This window comes from Chiloscyllium plagiosum, unplaced genomic scaffold (genome assembly GCF_037043375.1).
Source record: "Chiloscyllium plagiosum isolate Xiang-an unplaced genomic scaffold, Cpla_swu_hap1 HiC_scaffold_2, whole genome shotgun sequence".
NCBI lineage: Eukaryota > Metazoa > Chordata > Chondrichthyes > Orectolobiformes > Hemiscylliidae > Chiloscyllium > Chiloscyllium plagiosum.
Window position 1 is genome coordinate 26,070,665 of NW_028270140.1, and position 27,699 is coordinate 26,098,363.

General features: G+C 39.9%; 2 protein-coding genes across 4 annotated transcripts in view; one reads left to right on the forward strand and one right to left on the reverse strand.

The window, feature by feature from the left end:
• The window catches only part of LOC122563673 (stabilizer of axonemal microtubules 2-like), a 40,791-nt gene extending 19,554 nt beyond the window's left edge, over positions 1-21,237 (forward strand). For both annotated transcript variants that reach the window (XM_043717727.2, XM_043717734.2), the window contains exons 2-4: positions 13,369-13,548; positions 15,291-15,493; positions 16,933-21,237. In XM_043717727.2, coding sequence (XP_043573662.1) covers positions 13,369-13,548; positions 15,291-15,493; positions 16,933-17,984 — 1,435 coding nt within the window. In that variant the 3' untranslated portion in view covers positions 17,985-21,237. The remainder of the gene's footprint in view (positions 1-13,368; positions 13,549-15,290; positions 15,494-16,932) is intronic.
• A 605-nt stretch (positions 21,238-21,842) lies between these two features.
• The window catches only part of LOC122563665 (ADAMTS-like protein 1), a 571,728-nt gene continuing 565,871 nt past the window's right edge, over positions 21,843-27,699 (reverse strand). For both annotated transcript variants that reach the window (XM_043717704.2, XM_043717714.2), the window contains one exon: positions 21,843-26,263. In XM_043717704.2, the coding sequence (XP_043573639.2) occupies positions 26,157-26,263 (107 nt within the window). In that variant the 3' untranslated portion in view covers positions 21,843-26,156. The remainder of the gene's footprint in view (positions 26,264-27,699) is intronic.

The window sequence follows — 27,699 nt, forward strand, 5'->3', positions numbered from 1 at the left end:
CCTTAAGGGGGAGGGTGTGCAGCCAGAAGTCGTGGTACACGTTGGCACCAATGACATGGGTAGGAAGAGGGGTGGGTAGGTCATTCAAGAGCTCAGGGAGTTAGGCTGGAAGCTAAAAGCTAGAACAGACAGAGTCGTCATCTCTGGGTTGTTGCCGGTACCATGTGACAGTGAGGCAAGGAATAGGGAGAGAGTGCAGTTGAACACGTGGCTGCAAGGATGGTGTAGGAGGGAAGGCTTCAGGTATTTGGACAATTGGACTGCATTCTGGGGAAGGTGGGACCTGTACAAGCAGGACGGGTTGCACCTGAACCAGAAGGGCACCAATATTCTGGGGGGTAGGTTTGCTAGCACTCTTCGGGGGGGTTTAAACTAATTTGGCAGGGGGATGGGATCCGGACTTGTAGTCCAGCAAGTAGGCTAGCTGTTTGTCAGGATGGCCAAGAATGTAGGGAGGCTGTGAAGAAGGTAGCACAGACAGTGAATACTTGCAGACACAAAGATGGGTTCAAGTGCGTATACTTCAACGCAAGGAGTATCAGAAATAAGGTGAGTGAACTTAAGGCGTGGATCAGTACCTGGGACTACGATGTTGTGGCCATCACGGAAATGTGGATAGAAGAGGGACAGGAATGGTTATTGGAGGTTCCTGGTTACAGATGTTTCAGTAAGATTAGGGAGGGGGGTAAAAAAGGAGGGGGGGTGGCATTGCTAATTAGAAATGGTATAACGGCTGCAGAAAGGCAGTTCGAGGGGGATCTGCCTTTGGAGGTAGTATGGGCTGAAGTCAGAAATAGGAAAGGTGCAGTCACCTTGTTGGGTGTTTACTATAGACCCCTCAATAGCAGCAATGTGGAGAAACAGATTGGGAAACAGATTTTGGAAAGGTGCAGAAGCCACAGGGTAGTAGTCATGGGCGATTTCAACTTCCCAAATATTGATTGGAAGCTCTTTAGATCTAGTAGATTGGATGGGGCGGTGTTTGCGCAGTGTGTCCAGGAAGCTTTTCTAACTCAGTATGTAGATTGTCCGACCAGAGGGGAGGCCATATTGGATTTGGTACTCGGTAATGAACCGGGACAAGTGATGGGCTTGTTAGTGGGTGAACATTTTGGTGATGGTGACCACAATTCTGTGACTTTCACCTTGGTTATGGAGAGAGATAGGTGCGTGAAACAGGGTAGGTTTTACAATTGGGGGAAGGGTAATTACGATGCTGTAAGACAGGATCTGAGGAGCATAAGTTGGGAGCATAGGCTGTCAGTGAAGGATGTCGTGGAAATGTGGAACTTTTTCAAGGAACAGATACGACGTGTCCTTGATATGTATGTACCTGTGTGGTGAAACGGTTAAAAATTATGTCCCAATACATGTGTGAATCTAACCGGAATGGAGGTGTTGCTTAGTCCCGTGTGAATCTTATTACACACCTCCCCGTGTGAATCTTCTTATCTGTATGTAACCAGAATGGAATGTGTTTTTTAGCCTTGCTCTGCTGTTCACATGAATGTTTATATCTGGAAAAGAGTATATCAGCTGGAAAAGTCTCCAGTTCGGGGAGTCTGCTCCGGGGTTACGTTTAACCGCCGAGCGTGGGTTGTTGGCAACCGCTCTACGAGAACTGACGGCTCCCAGTTCCGGTAACATGTAGAGTGAGTATAAGCCAGACCCGGGAGTCTGCTCCGGGGTTACGTTTAACCGCCGAGCGTGGATTGTTGGCAACCGCTCTACGAGAACTGACGGCTCCCAGTTCCGGTAACATGTAGAGTGAGTATAAGCCAGACCCGTTGTAAGTATGAGACCTGGTTGTGGCGACGCTGCGGGGAATAAAATGCTCATATTCTAGCAGACTCGCCTCTTGGTCGTTTGTTCTGTGTCAGACTACTCTCCTACGAACCTGACCTTGAGAATTTTTTAAAACATTTGGCGCAGCGAGCAGGGTCAATCGCAATTGAGGAGAGATTTTGATACAGAACAATGTTTTGGAAAAAGACTAAGAAACCAGAAGAACAAACTGTGGAGGTCCCGACCGTCCCGGGATGGCATGGATGTGGGCATGTACGTGGCAGTTTGTTTGAGAAATGGTGGGGGGCGACCGGAGGAACCCCAGGGTCGCTGCTGTCCACCCTTGAGAGGATCCCAGTCCTGCCGAAGAACCCCTTGCCTGGGGTACAGCGGAGGATGTGGGCATGTCCAAAAAGCTGAAGCGGAGTTAACAGAATTGAATGGGATTGAACTGAACTGAACTGAGTGGAACTGAAGTGAATCAAATTGAACGGAACAAAATGGAACTGAGCTAAATTGAATTGAAATGGACGGAACTGAATTGAACACAATTGAATTGAACTGAACAGACCTGAACTGAGCTGAATTGAACTACACTGAATTGACTGAACTGAAATTAACTGAAACGAATTGAACTGAATTAAGCATAATGTAACACATGTATTGGGCCAAGCAGTGGAATGTGGTGAAACGGTTAAAAATTATGTCCCAATACATGTGTGAATCTAACCGGAATGGAGGTGTTGCTTAGTCCCGTGTGAATCTTATTACACACCTCCCCGTGTGAATCTTCTTATCTGTATGTAACCAGAATGGAATGTGTTTTTTAGCCTTGCTCTGCTGTTCACATGAATGTTTATATCTGGAAAAGAGTATATCAGCTGGAAAAGTCTCCAGTTCGGGGAGTCTGCTCCGGGGTTACGTTTAACCGCCGAGCGTGGGTTGTTGGCAACCGCTCTACAAGAACTGACGGCTCCCAGTTCCGGTAACATGTAGAGTGAGTATAAGCCAGACCCGGGAGTCTGCTCCGGGGTTACGTTTAACCACCGAGCGTGGGTTGTTGGCAACCGCTCTACGAGAACTGACGGCTCCCAGTTCCAGTAACATGTAGAGTGAGTATAAGCCAGACCCGTTGTAAGTATGAGACCTGGTTGTGGCGACGCTGCGGGGAATAAAATGCTCATATTCTAGCAGACTCGCCTCTTGGTCGTTTGTTCTGTGTCAGACTACTCTCCTACGAACCTGACCTTGAGAATTTTTTAAAACAACCTGTCAGGCAGGATAGAAATGGTCGTGTGAGGGAACCTTGGTTGATGAGGGAGGTTGAATGTCTTGTAAAGAGGAAGAAGGAGGCTTACATAAGGTTGAGGAAACAGGGTTCAGACAGAGCAGTGGAGGGATACAGGATAGCCAGAAGGGACCTGAAGAAAGGGATTAGGAGAGCTAAGAGAGGGCATGAAAAATCTTTGGCGGATAGGATCAAGGATAACCCAAAGGCATTTTATGCGTATGTGAGAAACATGAGAATGACGAAAACGAGGGTAGGTCCGATCAAGGACAGTAGTGGGAGACTGTGTATTGAGTCGGAAGAGATAGGAGAGGTCTTGAATGAGTATTTTTCTTCAGTATTTACGAACGAGAGGGACCGTATTGTTGAAGAGGAGAGTGTGAAACGGATTGGTAAGCTAGAGGAGATACTTGTTAGGAAGGAAGATGTGTTGGACATTTTGAACAACATGAGGATAGACAAGTCTCCTGGGCCTGACGGGATATATCACAGGATTATGTGGGAAGCAAGAGAGGAAATTACAGTACTGTTGGCAATGATCTTTTCGTCTTCACTGTCAACGGGGGTAGTACCAGGGGACTGGAGAGTGGCGAATGTTGTGCCCCTGTTCAAAAAAGGGAATAGGGATAACTCCGGGAATTACAGGCAAAGTAATGGAAAGGGTATTGAGGGATAGGATTTATGAGTATCTGGAAAGACACTGCTTGATTAGGGACAGCCAGCACGGATTTGTGAAGGATAGGTCTTACCTTACAAGTCTTATTGAATTCTTTGAGGAGGTGACCAAGCATGTGGATGAGGTTGGAGCAGTGGATGTAGTATACATGGATTTTAGTAAGCCATTTGAGAAGGTTCCCCATGGTAGGCTTATGCAGAACGTCAGGAGGCATGGGATAGAGGGGAATTTGGCCAATTGGATAGAAAACTGGCTAACCGGTCGAAGTCAGAGAGTGGTGGTAGATGGCAAATATTCAGCCTGGAGCCCAGTTACAACTGGAGTTCCGCACGGATCAGTTCTGGGTCCTCTGCTGTTTGTAATTTTTATTAATGACTTGGATGAGGGAGTCGAAGGGTGGGTCAGTAAATTTGCAGATGATACGAAGATTGGTGGAGTTGTGGATAGTGAGGAGGGCTGTTGTCGGCTGCAAAGAGACTTGGATATGATGCAGAGCTGGGCTGAGGAGTGGCAGATGGAGTTCAACCCTGCCAAGTGTGAGGTTGTCCATTTTGGAAAGACAAATAAGAATGCGGAATACAGGGTTAACGGTAGGGTTCTTAGTGAGGTGGAGGAACAGAGGGATCTTGGGGTCTATGTTCATAGATCTTTGAAAGTTGCCACTCAGGTGGATAGAGCTTGTAAGAAGGCCTATAGTGTATTAGCGTTCATTAGCAGAGGGATTAAATTCAAGAGTCGTGAAGTGATGTTGCAACTGTACAGGACTTTGGTTAGGCCACATTTGGAGTACTGTGTGCAGTTCTGGTCGCCTCACTTTAGGAAAGATGTGGAAGCTTTGGAGAGGGTGCAGAGAAGATTTACCATGATGTTGCCTGGAATGGAGAATAGGTCATACGAGGATAGGTTGAGAGTGCTAGGCCTTTTCTCATTGGAACGGCGAAGGATGAGGGGTGACTTGATAGAGGTTTATAAGATGATCAGAGGAATAGATAGAGTAGACAGTCAGAAACTTTTTCCCCGGGTGCAACAGAGTGTTACAAGGGGACATAAATTTAAGGTGAAGGGTGGAAGGTATAGGGGAGATGTCAGGAGTGGGTTCTTTACCCAGAGAGTGGTGGGGGCATGGAATGCACTTCCTGTGGGAGTGGTAGAGTCAGAATCTTTGGTGACCTTTAAGCGGCAATTGGATAGATACATGGATGGGTGCTTAAGCTAGGACAAATGTTCGGTACAACATCGTGGGCCGAAGGGCCTGTTCTGTGCTGTATTGTTCTATGTTCTATGAAATGTGCAACTACTACCTCCTAAACTCTCTCAAATCTGTCCCATTACAGATACTAATTTAATTGGCCTATTACTTTGTCTCCCTTCTTGAGTTGAGGTGTTATATTAGCTACATTTCACTCCTGAATCTAGGAAAAATAATACTAATGAATCTACAGCCTCATTGGCCACCTCTCTTAAAACCCTAGGATGAAGTTTGTATAGACCGGGAGATTCGTCAGTTTGCTGTTCCATCAGTTAGCTTGGTACCACTTCCCTTGTGATTGTAATTTTGCTAAGTTCCTCTCCCTCCCTTTCACCTCCTGATTTACAACAATTACTAGACAAAACATTCTACCATTTAAAGTGAAAACAAGCAAAATGTCGTCTGCTATTTTCTTTACTATTAACTCCCCATTCTCGCTCTCTGGAGGATGAAAATTCACTGTTTTTTGTTTTAAATAGCTGTAGAAACTCTTGCTATTTTTCTTTTACATTATATGTGGCGACCCCTTATTCTCTCCCTAATTTCTTCCTCTGGATTAATCTTTTAGTCATTATTGGTCAAGTGACCGAGAATTGACGTTTATTTTTGCACAGGGTTATGATTTTATTTTTCGTTGCTCTGATGCATTTTCGAACTATTTAGTAACCGCAGATAGTGGGTGCTCCTTTTAGACAACCATGAGCCAGTTCAAGATCATGATTTTGGACATATTAGATGAGAAGAAAGAGTTCCCATCAGCAAAATGATTGAGAACTAGAGAATATATAATTTCAGGAGAATGGCAAGGTAAAGTATCTGAAATGTTTAAGCAACAAGTGAAATGAACTGTTTCATGTTGTTACTATAAAACGTGATTTGCCACTAACAGGGTGCTGCTGTCAAACCAGAGATTATGATAACTGTAGAAATGAATACCATGGTGTATGAATTTCAGTTCTAGTGTGGTGCTAGGAATGTAGGCCAAATGTCCCAAAGACTGACGGGTCCCATCAAATGGTAACTCTCTCGCGCGCGCGTGCTCTCTCTCTCTCATGCGCTCTCGCGCTCTCTCTCTCACTCATATTAATGTATTTGGCCTGTTCTTCACATACAGAAAGAACAGACACAAATACTGCACTTGTTTCAATGAAAAAAAAGTAACAGCCATTTTCTGGCTCACCTTTCAGAGCAACAACTTGACCAATCACAGTCAACCTGCCTTGTTTAAAATGTAAGCAAAGCTTGGCAGTTAACTGTTAGCAGTCATTAAGTAGGACATTACCCACTCCAACAAATTACCCAATTTCCAACCAATCAGCACTTTTTTAATAGAATAAATGTTGTTTTCTTCTTTAAATGTTTTTTGCAAATTGTCTGATTGAGAGCAAGATAAAAAGCTTTGAAAAGTTGCCTTTTCTTCATTCCGTAATATTCCAGTTCTATTCACCAAACAAACATTAATTGTATTGTGTTTCTTTTGTTGCTATGGCTGCAGCTCTCAACATCAGAACATACTTCTGGATAATTTTGATTTCACATTTATCAACATAAAATCAAAAACATGTTGACACAGTATTAACCATGATTAGAAAAGAAAACAGACTCCACAACAATGCTGTATGTTTTGCCAAAGATGTGGCTTTCATAAGTGAAGTTAATATTTGCAATGCTTTACTTTATTTTTGTCTTAATTGTTGAATATAAACGCAATTCACTGATCGGTTTGGTTTTGCCAGTAGTTAAGCTTAATTATAAACAATATCAGTGCAAAAAATCTACTTGGAGCAATGATTCACCCACACTAGCTTTGTCATGTGGATTGATTGCCTGGAACATGGAGGGAACAGTTTCAATGACATTCAGATAATGCAGGAACTCAGAAATAGCCGCATACCTTGCAACCACCCATCATAAATGCAAAATTTTGCTTTGCTGATTTTAATAGGGAGAGAATTGGCATCACAGGGAAAGTCTTTTGAAACATGCCCAGTCCTAAAGTGAAGGAGTATAAGTTTAGGAGAAAAGGGAAAGTTTGAAGTTAGCAATGAGGAAATTTGAACAGGATGTGTGTTACACCATCATGAAAGGTGGTGATAGGGAGAAATTTCTTAACTACACTGACTAACAATGGTGCAGCCAACAAGTCACACTCCAATTGGACTTTGTACAATGAAGCCAGGACATAGAACATAGAACAATACAGCGCAGAAAGGCCCTTTAGACCTCGATGTTGCGCTGACTTGTGAACTATTCTCAGCTCGTCCCTGACACTATCCCAAAATCATCCATGTGCTTACTCTTCATCTGTTCTATTTACTAATACTTTGACTCTCATGGAAGGAAAAACTAAATCATTTTCTTGCTATGGGCTTGGCTACATCATTTGAAGAAAAATGGGTTATTTTCCCTTTTTAGTCAAAAACACTTCCAATTTCTCATCTACTCTTTTCTATTCTGAACCCTTAGCAGTGTTTATTTCTGGTTTCTTAGCTGTAGTTAAAATACAATTAATTCATGGCATTTTTTTTCTTTTGCGTTACTTTTTTGGACTCATTCTTATGAACCCATCCAAGTCCTATAGCTTTGCTTGCAACTTCCAGCATTCTTAATGAATGTGTCCCAGTTTGTACCAAAGGAAATACTTAGGCCTTTAGCTTTCATCTCTGTACTTTTGTTTTCTGATCTGAGGAGATCTTGGGATATTCCCAGCTTCTCGCTTCTTACCCTAATGACGACTTAGTTTTACACTTAATTTCTTTTTGGAATTAATGGGAATTTTTGGGAAAATTTTGATTTATGGATTAACTCACAATCAGCTATTACTGTGGCTTGTCTACCATTTGCAACCTTTTGATTTTCAACATGGATTGTTAGTACAGATGGTAAGTTTTTAAAACATTTTTCAGAGAATGATCTAAGAACTTTATGCTTCCAACTTCTAATGCTAATTAGTAATGAATTTTTAAAAATACAAATATCCATAAAATTGCCCATATATGTCCTGTACACAAAAAACAGGACAAATCCAACTCCGCTAATCACCATTCCATCTAGCTACTCTTGATCATGAGTAAAGTGAGGGAAAGTGTCATCAATAGTGCTATCAAACAGCACCTGTCCAGTAATAACCTAATCCACTAATGCCAGTTCGGGTTTTGCCAGGGCCACTCAGCTCCTGATCTCATTATAACTTTTGTTCAAACATGGATAAAATAACTGAATTCCAGAGGTGAGGAGAGAGTGACAACCCTTGACATCAAGGCCTCATTCAACAGATTTGGCAACAAGGAGCTCTAGCAAAACTGGAATCCATGGGTACCAGGGACAAACTTCCCACCAGTTGGAGTCATCCCTGGTACAAAGGAAGATGATTTGTGGTTGTCGGAGGTTCATAATCTCAGGGTGTCATAGGCACAGCCATGTTCAGCTGCTTCATCAATGGACTTCACTTCATCATACAGCCAGAAATGGGGATGTGCAATTATCAGTGAATGATGTCAGCACCATTTGCAATGACTCAGATTTGCGACATCAACCAGCCTTTTGCTGAAACATGGCAAGTAACATTTGCACTTCGCAAATGCCTAGCGATGACTATCTCCACTAGGAGACAATACAACCACTGCTCCTTGACATTCAATGGTGTTACCATCACTGAATTCCTCCACTTCTGCTGGTCAATATCCTAGAATCACATCCATAACCGCATTGTGGGTCAACCTACATCATATGGATTGCGGTGGTTCAAGAAGGCAGCTCACTGCCAACTTCTTGAGGGCAAATAGGGATGGGCAAAAAATACTCCCAGCCAGCAAAACTCTCTTCCTGTGACTGAACTTCTCTGTTTTTTAAAAAAAAAGCTGCAACTTTCAAATTCCCATCTGAAATGCATCTGCATCTGCGTCATGGTTGGTGGGGGGGGAGGGGAGGGGGTAACTGAATAGACAGTCCAAGTAATAAACATGAATTTTCAGTGGAGAAAAGATAATGGAGAAACCCAGTTCAATTAAACCAGTCCAAAGGACTGGATGAGGTGATCCTTCTTGCTTCCTTAAAGATCTTCTATTCTTCTATTCTTCCATTTCTTTATTTCTAGATTTGTTTTGGTGTTTTCAGTTTGCTGAAAACTCAAGGCAGTTAGCATATGAATATCTATCTCTCTCTCTCTCTCTCTCTCTCTCTCTCTCTCTCTCAAAACAAAATCTGGAGGCATCTGTCACCTGTATTGTTAACACACTTTTTATGTCCACCTGCCTAGAAGCCAGTCTGTGATATTGCCATGCTGATGACCTCTGCTCTTTGCAACTGGTTCTTACTGCTGATTTGCACAAACCAATCTCTCACTAGGCAAATCTGTCTGCACACCATCTCTCCCACCCAATCCCTTGCCATTGTGTTGTAGGCAACAGTGTAAACACAACTTGATGAGGTACAGCAACTAACTTATTTAAAATGTGCAGTAATTCCTTCCGCAGACCTTTTCTCTAAATCAGCCCATAATCCAAAATAATGAATAATAAAGAGTAGCTTTACACATCATCTGCATTTAATTGCGGTGTCTACAGTTCTAATATGTTACAGTAAGGATAAAAAACAGATTTAAAATGCCCAGCACAATAGTTGTCTTCGGTAACTTGTATGTTTGTAATCTTATTACTAAGATGTGTATATTTCAGTTTGGTGGTTAAGTTTAAGTTTTCATAAGCCACTACTTGATTCATTTGTTGACTTGACTCTGCCTGAAATAAATTACTTACTAATTGCTTAGAATTGTGGAAACAATATGTTCATAAGAGAACCTAGTTCTAGCCAAATGTTAAAAATAACTGTACATTTAGTAGTGTCTCTCAATCATTGCCTTGTGGTTCCAAGAGCCACTCCAAATAATATATTAAAGGGAGATTCTGACTTCAGGACTACACATTCCATGTTTATGATGCTTTTGAAGCAGAATATCCTGAATGTAAAAGCTTAAAACGGTGAATATAAGTGATGTCTCAGATATAAGTATGTGTGACATTTTATTTAAAAATAATTGGAATTAAGGAGCTGCACATTCTTTATTAGTCTAACTTTATATACTTTTGGCGATGTGAGTTTGAGTCTACACACAGAGGTTCAGGAAACTATGACAATGCTGCCACTTTTAAGAAGTTGTTTTGTCCTGTTTTTGTTTTGAAGAGAAGTTGTAATGCAGAGGTGCCGACCTGGCTAGTTAAGACCAGTGTGTAAACTGCTTGGGAGGCCTTGGGTCTTTCTAAACGGGCTGCATGAGTGTGGCCAGCTCTCTCTGACATTGGGAATTTTAAGTAACATCAGAAGCAACTGGGATCGCAAAAGAGTTGGAAGCTTCAGTGGCAGTCTCCTGGCTGCTGCTACTCTGAACTTTCTTGATACTTTTTCCTTCTGCACTGAAGAACTGCATGTAAGAATCTGTATCTGAATTTTCCTTTTTTTTTGCTGAGGAGTGTGTTTATGGGATGTTACTAAATTGAACAGTTAATTAGTAACAGTTACTGCATCTATTATTTGGTTAAGTTTACCAATACAGTTGTTCTAAATTCCTCTTTTGTATTTTAACTACAGTGTTTAAATTTGTGTTTTGCTTAACTCTTGAGTATTTTGACCAGTTGCATTGTATCTGGGATAGACACTTTACATATGCCTGTAAAATAAGAAAAAGTTAGGGTCTAGGTTTACCACCTTTAAAATATTTTGAGGGAGTCTGGTCAGGTCCATAACAAAACAATCACTGAAACTCAAGTCTAGTTGTGCCTGTTAGCAAATGTGAACTAAAACTAAGTATTTTTTAAACTCCCTGGAGGATGGGTGCCACTGACTGGGCCAGCATTTTAATGCCCATCCCTAATGCCTTGAGATAGTTGTGAACTGCCTTCCAGAATGGCTACAGCCAAAGTGCTATAAGTAGACTCACAATGTCATTAGGAAGGGAAGTCCAGGATTCTAACTCAATGACACTGAAAAACGGTGTTATTTTCTGTTAGAACCCATGCCGATTTTTCCATTTTTATAAAAATTACTTTATCAATTTTGCCTTGGAACTGAAGCTGATTTTTGGACTTTGAAATAGCTGTGATAACTGGAAAGGACCAGATCAAACAAGATTTTGTTTGTTTGTAAGGCCAGACCTGGAGGTTAATTATAAGCTGAATCTTGATTAAAAGGAGTCCAACAGAAACCAAGAAGAGCATTGTGTTTAAACAGAAAACAGATGTTGGTTATTAATAATGTTAGTATCTGGGAATTGGTTCCAGCAAGTCTGGAAGATACCTTATATTCAAGCAGATGACAGATATTAAATGATAATTGAGGCTTGGGAAAAGACAATTGTTCTTTGTCAAGCCAGAGTTGAATGGAGAGTTTTTGAAGCTGTTTTTCTGGGAGGTGAGCTTGGCTGCTGACAAGACAGCATGAAGATTTGAAATCTCCCTGACAAATCTTCCACACTGGTTTTTGGAAGTCCAGGGAGTAGAAAGCTGTGTTCGAAGTATTACTGCCTTTTACCTGAGTAGAAGAAGTGACCCTAATCGGTTCCAGAAAAGTAACCCCAAGGAGTCCACCTCTCTGCCTGTGAAAAAAACATATTGTCAAAGCTACTTAAGCAATCGGGCCAGTTTTGTTATCTTCTTTTTATTCCTTAAATGTTTGTTTGTCTGCCTGCCTTTTAAATGAGGGATGAAAACAAGGGTTTCAGGTTTTAAACCATAGACATTGATTAATTATTTAATTTTTCTCTGCTAAAGGTATTGTCTATTTAATAAATCATTAAGTACTTTGTTTAAGATGCAAAACTATTGTCTGGAAATTAATTACTCACCAAAGTCTGAGATTGGTTATTCAAAGGTCTGGTGGGGAACCATTGGAGTAAGTATCAGGGGTTTTGATGGTTTAATTTCACTGTGTTGTGAAATAGAGAGGTAGAAAGGCTGATTTTGTTTGGTTTTCTGTCTCCATGTCATAACATTTCCAAGTCAAGATGGTAAATACTTCCAGGTAGTGGTGTCCCCATGTATCTGCTGCCCTTTGACCTTGTAAGTGGTAGTGATCATGGGTTTGGAAGGTAACATTATCAGGTGGTTTACTCAAACTATGGAGACCAAAATGAATTATTTTGAAATATCCTGTTTCAACATCCAAAACAAAATTGAAGCCAGTGGTGCAGGAGAACAACAATCGTTCAATTTGAAATATCAGAAATTTCTAATTCAAGTTTTCTGATCCATTTGGTTCTAAACTGCTTCTATAAGTGGCATTACAAAGGAAATTTAAATTAGGAGAAAGGAGCTTCAACCTTAACTTGGACTGGTCAAATGAAACCATGAAATAGTCAAATCCCTCCTCCAGAATTGGGCATTACTTCCTCAATGAAGTCAAGCAGGGGTATTGACCTTACCTATATATGCATCATGACCTTTTTCCTTGGAATAACTGCTTGTGCTGGGTGACCCACCTGCTGACTTTATTTCCCTCTGGGCCTGAAGGAAAGCTGCTGGATATGATTTGGACTTTTATTCAGGCTGAACAGTCCTAACCAGGACCTATCCAAATGAAGAATTAGGCTCAACACACATGTTGACACTGAAGCACAATACATTGAACTAGTAAATATTGTTAACCAGTGGCAGAGGGGGTTTCAGTTAACTAGTGCTGATATTTCTGTGCAGCTCTTTCATTCTGTATCTCCCTGCTGCCTGTAAATGTATTTGTGAAAATAAATGCTTCAGTAATTAGTAATATAAATTTAATAAAACCTCATTTATTCTAGGAAGGTCTGCAGGATTTAAGTCTCTTGTTCATTAAAATAGACACCATTGCACAGTGTTTTATGGTACATAGTTTTGGTGATGTGTCTTACTTCTATGTTAGTATACCTTAAAAGACATGCTTGTATCACAAAATGTCAACTGAGAGTGTAAAATGTCTCAGACGCCATCTCAATTTAGGCCAATTAAAGCATGATATGGCGATGGAAGCATATAAGTCTGTGTAACTGAGCAGTTTAAATGTTAGCCCCCGGCAAGGATGTATCTGTGAATGTTTATATATATATATAATATATATATAGTGACCTACAATAAACTGATGGATCTGTCAATAATATTAATTACATGCTAGTTCCTTTTGTTGTGACAATAACTTAAGCATTGTCACATTGGACAAAGGTACTGTTCAGAGGCAAAATGCACATCAGTGGACTCTGATTTCCAAGTATTTCCATTTTCAAGGTCTGTTAGTTATAAACAACACTAATAGCTAACTAATTAGAGTTTAATTTTAGAAAAGAGACAAATGCCTCTGGTTTAAAGATTTTTGGGAGTGATCATTGTCTTAAATATTTTTTCTGAATAGGCGCCATCGGTGTCCACATCTTCCCACTGTAATTTATGAAAAGATTAATAAACCGTGCTTGATTACGGAGTATGTGGAGAAATATACTTCATATGGATATATTCAGCCCAGAGAATCCTACAAACCACGAGAGGAATATCAGCGGCATGAAGGCAAGATGCAAAGCATGACTACGTTCAGGTATTTGTTTAATCCAAGTCTGCTCAAGATGGAAAATGTAGTTGTTCTAATTTTAATGCATTATTTCTCCCTGCCAATGGATAGGATATGGGAAGGAGTTCAAAATTTACAAATTTAATAATGTTAGTGCCAGTTGGATTGTCTTTCAAGTTCTTGATGTAAAAGTGGGAGTTCAAGTATTGATATTTACAACAATGATGCTAAACCAAATTGGAAAGAAAGTCTTGATAATATATTCACATTAGATTAACAGCAACATATTCTGTGGAAAGAGTTTTATTTAAAAGGGTTGCTAATCTTATTACTTCATGTAACGTGTGAAATGGGCAGATGGAATTGTATACATGTGATACCTCCTGACAGGAAGATTGAAAAGGACCAGAAAATGAATGATACAATTTTAAAGGAGATTCAGGAACTCAGTTGAATATATAAGAGCAGGTCAGAGACTAGGAATCTTGCAGTGAGTAACTCATTTCCGGATTTCCCCAAAGCCTGTCCACCATCTAAAAGACACAGGACTGTGGATGGAAAGTCAAGAGTGTGATGTAGTGCTCTCCATTTATCTGAATGAGTGTAGTTCCAACAACACTCAAACATTGACACCTTCCAGCTCAAAACAGGACTTGCACCCTATCCACTTCTTCAACACCCAAGCTAAGCAGTGTGTACTGACTACAAGCTGCACTGCTGAAATTCACCAATGCACTATTCCTTCTTTTTAAACAGCAGTTTCCAAACCCACAACCACTACTATTTGGAAGGACATAGGTAGCACAGACGTAGGAACACAACCACCTGAGAGACACACCATCCACCCCCACCCCAAATCCTCAATCAAAGTTATTCACCAACCTAACTTGGAAATATATTGTCATTTTCTTTCAGTGTCACTGGGTCAAAATCCTGGAACTCTCTCCCTAATAGCACCATGAGTCTGTTTACACACAATGGACTGCAGTGGTTCAAGATGGGCTATAAATCTAACCACTGCCCCTAATTTTAATGGCTTTCACTGTTACTGAATTCCCTATTATCAACAGCCTGAGAATTACCATTGGCCAGAAACTCACTGGACTCACCACAAGCACAATGGCTACAAAAGCAAGTAAGAGGCTGAGAATTCTGTATCAAGCAATTTGCCTCCAGACTCTTGAAAGTCTGTCCACCATCCATAATGTGCAAATCAGAATTGTGATGGCATACTCCCCACTCACCACTCAAGAAGCTTGTCACTGTCTAGGACAAAACAGTAACCACATCCACCCCTTCCACTGATGCTCAGCGGCAGTGTGTACTATCTACAAAATGCACTACAGAAATTCACCATGGCTACTTGTACCTAGAAGGACAAGGGCAGCAGATAAATAGGAAGCCCACCAGCAGCAGGTTCCCTAGCAAGCCGTTCAATCATCCTGACTTGGAAATATATTACTGTTCCTTCACTGATACTGGGTCAAAAGCTTGGAATTCCCTCCCCAATGGCATTGTGGGTCAACAAGCAGTAGTTCAAGAAGGCAGCTCACCACTGCCTTCCCAAGGGCAACTAGGGATGGGTAATAAATGCTGGCCAGCCAGCAATGCCCATGAGTGAATAAAAGAAATAATGAGCCTATTTGATGGGTATTTATCAGAAATAAAGTGAAATTGTTTTTCCTCTTCTGTAGTCTGTCAATAAACTACAGGAAGTCAAAGTGTGTCTTATTTCAGTAATGTTTGTGTATCTTCTCTGCCATCAATAGGGCAGATTATACTCCACATGATAATCAGCCTAGACCATGCAGGCTGAGCGAGGAATTTAAACATTCCCATGGAGTTATGAATCTGAACACCACGTACAAACGAGATTTTAACATACTCCCAATCCAACCAGTAGCTCCAGCACGACCGTTAGAACAAATAAGCAACTCTACAGCAAAGATGGAAACAATCCCTACGTACAAAGGTATATCACGACTTTTATCTTTTGCATTTAGTAAAGATTTGAAACAGCAGCTTGGAAGTATACAGTACCTTTTGCTAAAGTGATTAGAAATCTGGGAGTGTGATCACACGCAATTTGACACTGGCCCTATGCAAACATGTTATTGCGAATGAACAAGGGTGAGGGAGATGAAGGCCTCCACCTGTGAGCTTGTCTAACAGGTTTGAGATTCTTGCTCAATGTGTCGATGAAGGTGGGGGCTGTAGAGAGGATGAGCAAACTGACCATAGCACCATGCTACAGTGAGCCATTCAAGTGGCGGAGAGGGGGGCGGGGGCGGGGGGGTGGAAGAAGAGAGAAGTGTAATTGCAGTTGGAGATAGTATAGTCAGCGGGAATACAAGCTGTTCTCTGGAGCTAGGATTGAGAATCCCAAAGCCTGTGTTGCCTGCCTCATGCCCAGGTTCAGGATACCTCATCTGGGCTGCAGAGGAACTTGAATTGGGAGTGGAAAGATCCAGTTGTTGTGGTCCATGTAGAGAGAAGACTGGGGGGAGGGGGTGGGGAGAGGGGGGGAAGAGGTGAAATGGGAGAGGAAGTGGAAAAAGTGAGAAATGGGGAAGGAGGAGAGGAATGAAGGGAATGGAAGAAAAGGGGGTGGAAGAAGAGAGGATGGTGGGGAGGAAGAGGTTCGAGGAGGTGGGGAAGAAAAGCAAGGGGGAGAGGAGGAATGTAGGGATGGGGGGGAAGAATGAGGGTGTAATGAAAGAAGAGGGAGGGATGAATGAGTGGACTTGCAGGAAGGGAAGGAAGAGGGGGTGAAGGTGGCAGTGGGTCTCTGGGTTAACGCACTGGCATTTCCGGTCTAATACTTTCTCAGGAGCAGCATCAGACTTTAGACTGGTGTAATTTTAAAAGGAAGCACATCCTTCTGGGTGACTAGTGTGGGAAATAGCTCACTCCAGTGCTGTCCAGGTCCCAAACTCCACCAGTTCAAAACAAAAGCCTTGCTGTGAATAAAATGGTTATCACCTACTTTCTGTAATTGGATGAAAGCAAGGGAGCGAGATGTTCCTGTTCCTATTTAATATGAAGCCTTGAAATTGATGTCTGGTTGCAGGATTATCCTCATTAGATTAGATTACATTAGTGTGGAAACAGGCCCTTCGGCCCAACAAGTCCACACCGACCCGCCAAAGCGCAACCCACCCATACCCCTACATTTACCCCTTACCTAACACTATGGGCAATTTAGCATGGCCAATTCACCTGACCTGCACATCTTTGGACTGTGGGAGGAAACCCACGCAGACACTGGGAGAATGTGCAAACTCCACACAGTCAGTCGCCTGAGGCGGGAGTTGAACCCGGGTGTCTGGCGCTGTGAGGCAGCAGTGCTAACCACTGTGCCACCGTGCTGCCCACAATAATAAAATATTAATAATTCTCTTTTTTTTTCAGATCATTTCAAACAGTGGGAACTTCCTAAAAGAGAAACTTCTAAACCAGAATATACATTCAAAGTACCGTCAGTCAAGTTCGCAAATAAAACCACATCTCACGATGACTATTCTTTTAAAGTGCCCATTCCCAAAGAGAGTGTTAGGCCTCCAAATTCTGCCAGGGTGTCAAATGTGCCCTTTGATGACATGACCAACTATCGGCAGCATTTTGTACCGTATACGTATGAGCCCCGGAAAAGGCATGAACACGAGCAATACAAACGAAATGATGAACCCTTTGATGATCTTACTACTCACAGGAGAGATTTCAAGGGGCAAACAGGAGAGCTTACGGTACCTATTCGACCTTCATGCATCAAACCTGACTCTGATCCGCAGTTTTGTGATTTGACTGAATTTCGTGACAAGTACCGAACTTGGGCAGTGGATCGACCAGCAATGCACAAGGCTGTGGAATTTGTGCCTCCTGGAGGCACGATTAATCTGAGCACCACTACTCACACAGACTACGTTGAACATAAAGTCCAACCTCTTGTTCCAGCCCGGCCTCTGCCCCAGAGGAGTAGGTTAAACATTTTGTTTGAAGGGCAGTCCACCATGAAGGCAGACTACAAACCTTGGGATTCTGTACGGGAGCCTATGATCAAGCCACGTCAAGAACTACAGAAAGCCACTGGCCAACTCGATGATATGACAACATTCAGGGCTCATTATGTACCTCACCCAATTAACCTGGTACATTCCTTCAAACCCCGAAACTCCTACAATCCCAACATAGTGCCACTGGATAATGGAACCACCTATCAATTTAGTTTCACACCAAAACCAGTTCAGCTCTGTCCTGCGTCATTCGCAGTACCCCCTGGTTATGAGTATGTGGAAACTGACCCTCAAGGTCATAAATTGTATTGCCCAGTGTCTGAAAAGGAGAATGTCCAGCCCAAATCACTAAACACCTCCACAGAATTGGTTCCAAATATTCATGGACATGAAAAACCTGCAAACGATTTGAAAACAGGTTTCCCAACGAATGGAATAGTTGCAGCCTGAAGAAAGCAAATATGGCCCCAACAACCCAAAAAATTATAGTCATTTTCTGGTGTTCTTTATCATGAATTACACATATATATCCTTTCTGCTTTACTTAGTGGAACTGATAAATAGGAAGAATGTTTTTTATGTTGATGGTTTCATTCCTGTACAAGTCTCAGCTAGTCGGCAATTCCTAAAGTTGGGAGACAAGTGGACTTTCCTTGCAATTAAACACAGCAAAACTCTGGGCCTAGCAAAAACTCCTAATCTGCATTTCCTTCCAGCTCCCTGTTTGAGAATGGAGTTTTTGACCTCTCCACAACTTGACTGGAATGTTCTATAATCAATGCAGTAAAATGAATTTTAAAATCAACTGCTTCCACTGACAATGCTGTAAACTTTATTCAGGCAATTCATGTTGAACATTTGTTCTGAAATTACAAAATGCAGTTCTATACCTTTTTTGCGGTATTACATCTGATTGCAATGTACGTTGTGAAGGCAGAGGATCGTGGATTTATTTAAAATTGTTGGATGTGGTCACCTAGGGGATGGGGGTTTTCCTGAGAATGAACAGTGCTGACACTAATCTTATCCAAGTCAATTTTGTGATCTTTACCAGTGTAAGATTGAGATGTCTAGTTTATTCAAAAAAACATTGTGAAGGTGCAAAACATCTATAACTGTATACTAATGTTCCTTGAAATGTTACATTCCACTACAGATGAAAACTAAGGGAATTTGGTCAGCAAAGAAATTAACATCATAATTTCACTTCAGAAATTATTTTTACTGAAGCAGATATAATCCTCCTGCTCAACCCGAATTTAAGAACCAGAAAGATCAATATTTTTGTATTTGGATCTTGTACTTTTTGAATATTGATAATTGATTTTAATATTTTGTAAAACTTGTCCATCTATTGCTGTCACAAAAAAATATAATTTTACATATGTCTCAACCCAAGTAACCAGTGAAGTTGATCAGTTGCTTAAAGCACCAATTGATTAGTTCCCTAAAACTATATTAAGTTATAAAGGCTGACATTCAAAAAAAACACTTACTTCAGTCATCTTATTTTAAAAGTGCAGATAAAGTTGCTATATTAAGACTAAGGTTTTTATGTTACACAACACTAAGTGAACCATAGCTAACACATCCCTAGCTATTTGATTTACTTTGTGTCCATCGTATACAGATATGAACTGACTGATTATGACATTCAGAAGAACGTTATAAAAGCTTGTATTAAGCATGATGTTTTAAAACCTTTTAACTCATTTGCATTCAGTGTAGCCCACTTTCTATACATTTGTAATAGATATTGTAGCTCCAATACCTGTAGTTATGCAGAACCTTAAGTGTAAGCTGTTTTGCTACACAAAATGTGTCCCCCATAATATTCTCAGGAATGTTTCTAAGTTTCCTATTATTGTTCATATTAAGACTAAAATTGTTTTAATGTGTACATTTTGTTGGATTTGTATTGTCTTTTTACAAATGGGTTGTTCTGCAATGTGACTCCCCCAGCATTTTTAAAATTTTAGCCTGAATTTTTAAGTGCATGATTGCATTGTCCTTTGTATTGTCTAGACCCTGACTTTGCTTTAGTTAATGGAGTTCAGTTTGTAGATGTGCTTGAGCAAAATAACAGAATTTTAAAAATATATACAGTGCTGCTACCAAATGTTTAACTTGGTTGTGAAGTCTGCTGTATCGGTGTTGTGAAATTTTAATACCATTCAATTTGTACATTTTTGGGTGGCTCTTGATAATTCTGTCAATCACATTCAAATAAATGCCAGGAGCGTGATTTTCTTAATTACCTATTACACAGCTGTCCCTCTACGAATGCACACTGGTCAATCTGATAAATCAGGACTTTACTGATGAATTTTATGATCTATCCTATCAATGCTAATTCATCTTTTCCTTTACACTGTATGGGCTAATCAGGTATCACAGTAATTCCTTTTAGAATTTTATACTGTTTTTCTAATTCGCAATACACCATTACTTGATGCCTGGTATTTCTAATCAAAGCAAACTTAATTAGGTATACAAATAAAGAGTAAAGGATTTTTTCCATCAAAAGTTCAGGGAGCTGTTTATATAAAAAAATTATATTAATCCCCCTCCATCTTGCATCTTGTCCCTAATCCACATGGTCTGTTTAGATTCCATTATAGTTCTTTAATAAAAAAGAATCTGAAATATCAATCCAAATTTTCTGATCAGCATTTTTGCAATCCACACTGATCACTCAGAAACCTATGTGCTTACCTGAATACTTCTAAAAAGATGTTAACTTCTGATGTATCATCCGGAAGCGCACACTCAGCACAATGATCCATGCTGAGACCTACAAAGATGATCAGCCTAAAAGATAACATATTATTTGGCAGGTAGTACCATTAAAGAAGTTTACGGATCAGTCTTTTACTGTAATTGAATGCATGAGTGGGTGCATATAGATTGAGGTTGATTTAGAAAGTGAGGTTAAGGGGATTACAGTGGGTTACGAGTTAAGTTGGAGAGGTATGTAAGTCGCTGGGACATAGTAAATTAGGAGTAGGAGAATAAGTGGATAGTCAAGTAGGGAAATTGATTAGGTTGGTTGTAGAAGGTAGTTACATTGGGGGGAAAGTTGGCTGATTAGGTCAAATCAGAAGGTGGTTGGGGCCAGGAGTGTACGGTTGTCAACTGTATTGTTACCGAGGTGTTAGACTGTTTTAATCGGTGTAACATTTCTCAATTGATATTCACGCCTCAGAAGTGGGTACTTTCTGGGCAACTCTCAAATCTATTTGCATGTTAAGACTTTTGCAGAAAGATGCAAATTCAATTGCACATCTGTCTGCCATGATCCAGAAATGTTAAACCATTATACTTTTTGTGTAGGCATTTGGCCCCATCCTCTGACCTGTTTCCATTTATTATTAAACATTACCCATCTTCTCAATTAGTGGAAATCAGAAGTTTACCATCTGGTTTAGTAGGTAGAAATGTAATTAGAAAACCCATTTGCAAAACAAACTTTACACAGGACTAATACCACATACCTTTAAACACTGCTAGATTAAAATAATGTGAAGTCTGCTTTTTCCTCTGTAAATTTTTTTTAAACCTTTTTTGAACATTGTTATTTAAAGCTTTTAGTGATTTCAATGCATCAATGACAAATTGATTTCATTTTTCTTGGACCAAAATATTTCTTTGCCAATAATTCAATATTTTCCTCCTTTGATATGGCCACAAAAGAAATTTTAAGAATTTGTATTTTTGATGCTATTTTTCCCTGAACACATCATTTCCTTTCTCCCTTTACCAATTTCTACAACCATTTTTTTTCTTCATTTATTCCCCCTTTTCACAGGACATACAACAAAATGTAATGACTATTTCCAAGCGTGAAAGAGCTTTTTCAATAAAAGTCTTTGGCGTATCCCTGCCTAATACAAGTCTCCTATATCCACCCCGCCCCCCCCCCCCCCCCCCCCCCCCCACCCCAAAGACTTACATGGCGAAGTCTAATGCAAACTTTTGTCCCATCCATTCCCAATGCAACTACTACCAGGGGCTTACATGATAACAGGCACCAGAATCTGCAATGCTCAATTCCTGGTGCATTGTAATCTTTATTCCAGTGTGTGGCAGCATTGTTCCACCAGTTAAAATACAGGCTATTGCCTTGTGATAATACCTAAAATTGGCAATCTGTCTTCAGGGAGGGAGGAATTTTCTGGAATGTCCCTTAACCCATTGCCATTAAACCTGGAAGAAGGCAAGTTGCAGTCACTTGGGAATGGAAACCAGTTTTTGTGAATGTATTGGAATTTGTGACTTGAAGAATGAGGTAACAGGAGAACTAGTGGCTGAGCTTCAACACTTTCATGTTGGTGTTTAAGTACTGATTTTACATAAATCAGAGAAAAGTGAAACACAATTAAATAAATATTGTACTTGAGTACAGCTGGTACAAAACAAATTACATACAGTGGCTTCTGGTAAGTAACATCAGACTTTATCCAGTAACACTGTTTAGAAAATGTATTACTGGGTCCTTGTCACAGACTAAAATGTAATGTACATTCGCAATTACTGTAGGAGTAGAAAATCAACTGATGAGTCTATGACTACACCCAGGCTGCACAGTTGGATAAGAAGCACAAAATGTTACTTTGATATTTAATTCATGTTTCCTCTGCCATTAGCTGAAGTAAAACACTACCAAATATTCCAATTGACCTCAAGTTAGTGAAATAAGCAAATTCTTCCCACAATATCAGGGAACATTTTCTACCACAGACTGTTTACTGATTTGCAGTGATCATCTGAGAGAAACATAATGTGTTTATCCTATGTACATAGCAACTAGTCCGCTGAATCAGTCATTAGAAGGAATGTAAGTGGAATTAATGGAAAGAAGGATTGGGAAAATCATTTTGGTTTTAATAGACCAGCCCTAACATATTAGGAATGCATCGCTTATTTCACACACCCCATTAGTTGGGAATGAAACTCTCTCGCAGTGCAGTGTAAGACAAATAAAAGAAAGAATATTCAATGGAAGTGCTATTAAAATGAAAAATTCAACTTCTTTTGCAAAAATAGCCAACAAAAAAAGCTTTGGTTACAAGAAATTTCCCCCAAAATAGTATTTTCTGGACAAGATAATATACAGTTAGAAGTATATTGCACTGTTCAACATAACTTTCTAATAAATAGATACAGAGCATATTTTACAAAGATCATATCTTAAACTATACATAAATTTCAAGATCTAAGTTGCTTAGATTTCAGACCCACCTTCGCTGAAAATGAGAACTGCTGTTCTATTCTGCATAAAGCTGTGGTAATAATTTTTCTTTAAATGTTAAATTACAATGTTGTAAATAGCCTGGTCAGCGTTTTTAGCCAGGTCATAATTATTAACCTACACTTGATCACATCAAGATGTCTTCTGGGACTAAAAGCCTATATATACCTATCTCACAATTACTGTTAAACAGCATGAGAATCCTATTCATTCATGTAAGCAGTATCTTAAGTTTTTTTAGCAATGCAAATATTATACAAAAAGAACAGCAAACTACACTGATGGAATCAGGAACCATATACATCCACCTTAACATGTTATTTGAACTACTTGATTGCGTATGTGGATGACATATTTCCAGAAGAGGGCTCTTGTGGTGCAGTGGTAGTGTCCTACCTTTATGCCAGGAGGCCTGGGTTCAAGTCCCATTTGCTCTGGAGGTGTGGAATAATGCCTCCGAATCAGTTGATTAGAAAAGATATATATTTCCAGAGACTGTGTGTGGCTCATGAAGACATGAATAAGCATGAACATAGCGTTAATGCAGTACAATGCCATTAACAAGACAATGCACTGTATCAAAAGATTGTTGGATGTAGCTGAAAACCCATTTTCCCCCCATTTAAAGTGAATTCTTTATCTGTGGGAAATGAAAGCAAGGCACTGGCTCCTCTGCACATTTTGGACTGGGAAACGGTATACGGCATGAGGAGATAGAAGCAAGATCAAGAATTTAAATGCCTGACGTGAATTGGATTTTTCTTTTCAAATGGTGAACTGTTGGTGTTCACAATCATTAATCAACTCTCTGACCGTGACCACAACACAAGGAATTAGCACATGTGTAGATTAACATGAGAAGCTAGTCTGTCACTCACTACTCTGCCACAGGTGGTGCTGAGGATTAAAGTACCAACTACCCTCAGCACCAACAATCAGTCAAATCAATTAATTATATGCAAGAATTTTCCACTTCAAATCTCATATCGCTGTTTGAAATCCTGCCATTGTATACCCTAGCAATGTCTATCTTTTCCAATTAAGTAAACTTCGATTTTTAACTTTGTTCATAGCAAATTCTATTGTTCAGCAATATTTTTATTCATAACAAAATATGTTAAATGTCTCTGATTAATTACTAGATTTCCTTAAAATTTAAATAATTAATTAAAATCTAACTTTAATTTTAAGCTTCTATCTTCATGCCACATTTACATCCCAAACTTTTTTTTTATTGTGGAACATTTTTACAAGTATTTAGTTTATATTCTTCTTTCCTGATTGGCCATGAGAGTTCTTAGCTTGGTTAAGAGTTTGGACAGCTGAATGATATTGCTGGACTCCATACTGAGAATTGACCACCATAACTGAATAGTTGAAAGGTGTAAATTGCTCATCACAGAGATTGTGAGATCTCTGAGATATATTCTTCAAGATCAGTGGCAAGTATTTTTGCTTCATTGTTGAATCCAAGCCCCAGAACAAAGTAATTATGTTGTTTCACAGCAGATTGTGATAACGAACCTGCAGCTGAAAAGAGCTCTGATTATTTTAATTCCACCATTGTCTCTGAACAGATCAGAGGATAGGAGGTTTCCCTAAAATTTGTATCTGATGTTACTGTTACTACATAACTGAATCATAGGACAATTTATACAACAGAGAGAGAGAGAAAGGCCATGTCAACCAAGATTAGGCATCGCTTTCTCTAGTTAATAGCAATACTAAAGTTCACGAGAAGGCACCATGTTTCCCCTTGTGATTGGGAAACAGTTGGTTGATTGGATGATTAGTTGGAGGAAGGACTTAGGGAATGGTTGGTAGTGGGACTATAATATATTGAGAAGGGGAAATGACTGGGACAAAATAGAGCTTTAAATAAATGAATTGTAATGTTCCTATTTTACAATCCATGTCAGAAACTCAATGATTGGCTATAACAGGTTCACAGAATTGCAATGGTATAGGATGAGACCATTCCACCTCTCATTACCTAGTGCCAATCTACTTCCTTTTCCCCATAAGCCTGCACACTATTTTTGTCCAAATAATCATTCAATTCCCTCTTGAATGCCTCATCAAACCCACCTCTACTACCTTTCCAGGCAGTACATATCATACCCTTAAGTTTTTTTTCCCTCTCACATCACCCTTGCTTCATTTGCACCTCACTTTAAATAGGTTAGCTATCAGGTTGACCCACAATCCGACATAAACGATCAAAAATGCTTGATAAAAGAGGGAGTGGGAGAGAGGTGGCAGAATGTTGGCGGGGATGTTTTGGAATTGGAGAGGAAGTCCTTGAGTGATTGCAATTGAAGAGGAAGAACTTTGTAATAAACCCCTGATGAATTGTGAGGAGTAAGGGGATAGGGTGACGTTTATTGTCCGAATATTGCTAACAGTGCCCAAAGACCTCAGAACACATTACTCCAAGAAGATGGATGTGAATAGACAGTACTAGCACTTGCATTAACTATTCATCCCATTTACCTTCCAGATATAATCACTGAATAATTACTCAGTGCTGATGCCTGCTTCTTATGCATTTAAATTGTTCCTGAATTCCCAGTCTGCGGACCTAATTTCAGTCAAAGAATCCCCTTCTTAATTCCAGGGCTATGTTTTGCCTGTGATTCTATACCATTCAAGTGGAACTGCGTTCAAGGTTCGGTAAATAATGCTCACTTGACTAGTTGGTTTTGATCTGAGACAGATGTTGAAAGAAATAAATAACAGGTTATTCTCCAATCCCTTTCTCTCAACAATACTGCAGATATTGTTTTCCCTTACAGTTGCAAGGGGTAAATTCCAACACCAATTGTCGTGTTGAAGTACATTTGCTTCTGTTTCCCCTTCGGGGACACAGCACTGTGCCTGCTGCTGGGAATCTGTCATAAAGTTGGATTTGTTGCAATATTCCACAAAAGGTCTGAGCAGAAATTCCCTCAAAATAAGTCAAAGTACAATATATTTACAGTTTCTTTGGGGCTTTGAACAAAGATAGTCAGTCTCATTCTAGAACTAGCCCTTCACAATCACTGTCATCCAGCATCACGTCAGTGCTATAAATAGCACTCGTCAAAACAACTGATGGATTCATCCAAAGTACAATAAGTAATGAAGGGGCAGACAGTGTGTCTAAACATATTGTAATTGCTCTACTACACCCAGAATGGCAGCTGTCAGATTCTTTCCTATTCAGATGCAGATTCTCTCTTCAAGCAGCCACAGAAATATTTGCCCCTCCAGAAGAAAACACAGGGAGCTGTAGAAATTTGAAAACAAAGCAACCACTTTAAGTGAGTTTCTCCCCCATCCCCACCCTTCATCCTTTCAACGTGAGGGGATAAATTATAGAATTATAATCTTCAGATGTCCCTGCAAGATTCACAACAGCGTAGTTTGTACTGGGACAGGAGGCACAGTTTTAGTCGCTTTACCATTTCACAGTATCTGGTTGTGTCTCTGCATTCCGCTGTGGGTGAGCAAAAACAAAACAATTAGACAATAATAAGTTTGCTAAAAATGCCAACAAATTTGTTATTATTACACAAGGGCATTGATCATTCACAAAAAGAGTTCATTCAATGTGAAACAAAGTTGATCAAATACCAGGATGATTGTCATTCTTTTAACTTTGTGGAATGATTGGTGAAATCAAGCGTGAATATATTAAAGGGAATTTATCTATTGTGGTTGTGCTCAGTGGGAGTGAGGATTGGAAGCAGGATTGTCTTCCCACTGGGAGAAGTTAGCTACAGATTATCCTATTGTCTGCAATTGTGCATACATTTTATTTGTAGTGGATTTTAACTCTGCTTTCTCTCAACAGATTTTATCAGACCTGCTGAGTTTCTCCAGCACTTTCTGTTTTAATATGTTTCAGATCTCCAACATCCACATTTACTTGTTTTATTTTACATTTATAGAGGATAGTGATGCACTGAAGACATTGTATGGCAAAGTAATGTAGATTATTCTGAAGCTTTCAAGGCAGATCTAAGATCCTTCCATTGAAGAAATAGGATGAAAAGAGACAAGGCTCGTGTCCTCAAAATGCCTGGAGTAGGCATGCTGTTTTGGTAATTAACTTTAAACTCCTAATTTTGCACTAAAACGTTACTTAAAATCAATCTTTCCCTCAAGAGATTCATTAAGTTTCATAACATACATGTTCTTTGCAAGCAACAGCCAAGATCATTTCTACCATTTTGAACTTTATGTTAGAATTTCTATCTGCCTGTTAATTTCAGTGATTCAAGTAAAGTAGCAACAGATTTAAGTAAATCTCAGAGTGCAGACTCCTGTCAATCATTAACTTTCAACAGTCATTTTTTAGAAATTCTGGAGACAGGAATAACTGTTGCTTCTTATCAGACACTAATGAATTTGACCAATAAAACTTTATCTTCTTTGTAGTTGCTGTTGGTCTATTACAGAGTCCCCACTGACACATCTCTAATATGCTGCACAGAACTCTGTGTTCTTGTGGCCTTGAACCTTTTACAGGGATGAAATTTGAGATCCTTCTGGGTCAGAAATTGAGGTGAGTGGGTCCAAAGCAACGGTATTAACTGCTGTTCCAGGCTTTTGGTTTTGTTTATTCTGCAGAATGTGGCCATTGATGATTAGACATCATTTATTGCCCATGACTTAATTGTCCTGAAGAAGATGGAGGTGAGCTGTCTTTTGAACTGCTGTAGTCCGCATGATGTAATACAGCCATAATGCTATTGTGCAAATTTTGATTCAGCGACAGTGAAGGAACAGTGATATATTTTCAAGTCAGGATGGTGTGTAGCTTGGAGAGGGACCTGCAGTTGTTGGCGTTCCCATGCATCTGCTGCTTACGTTTTTCGAGTTGGCAGTAGTTGCTAGATTAGAAGATGCTGCCGAAGAGGCCTGGTGAGT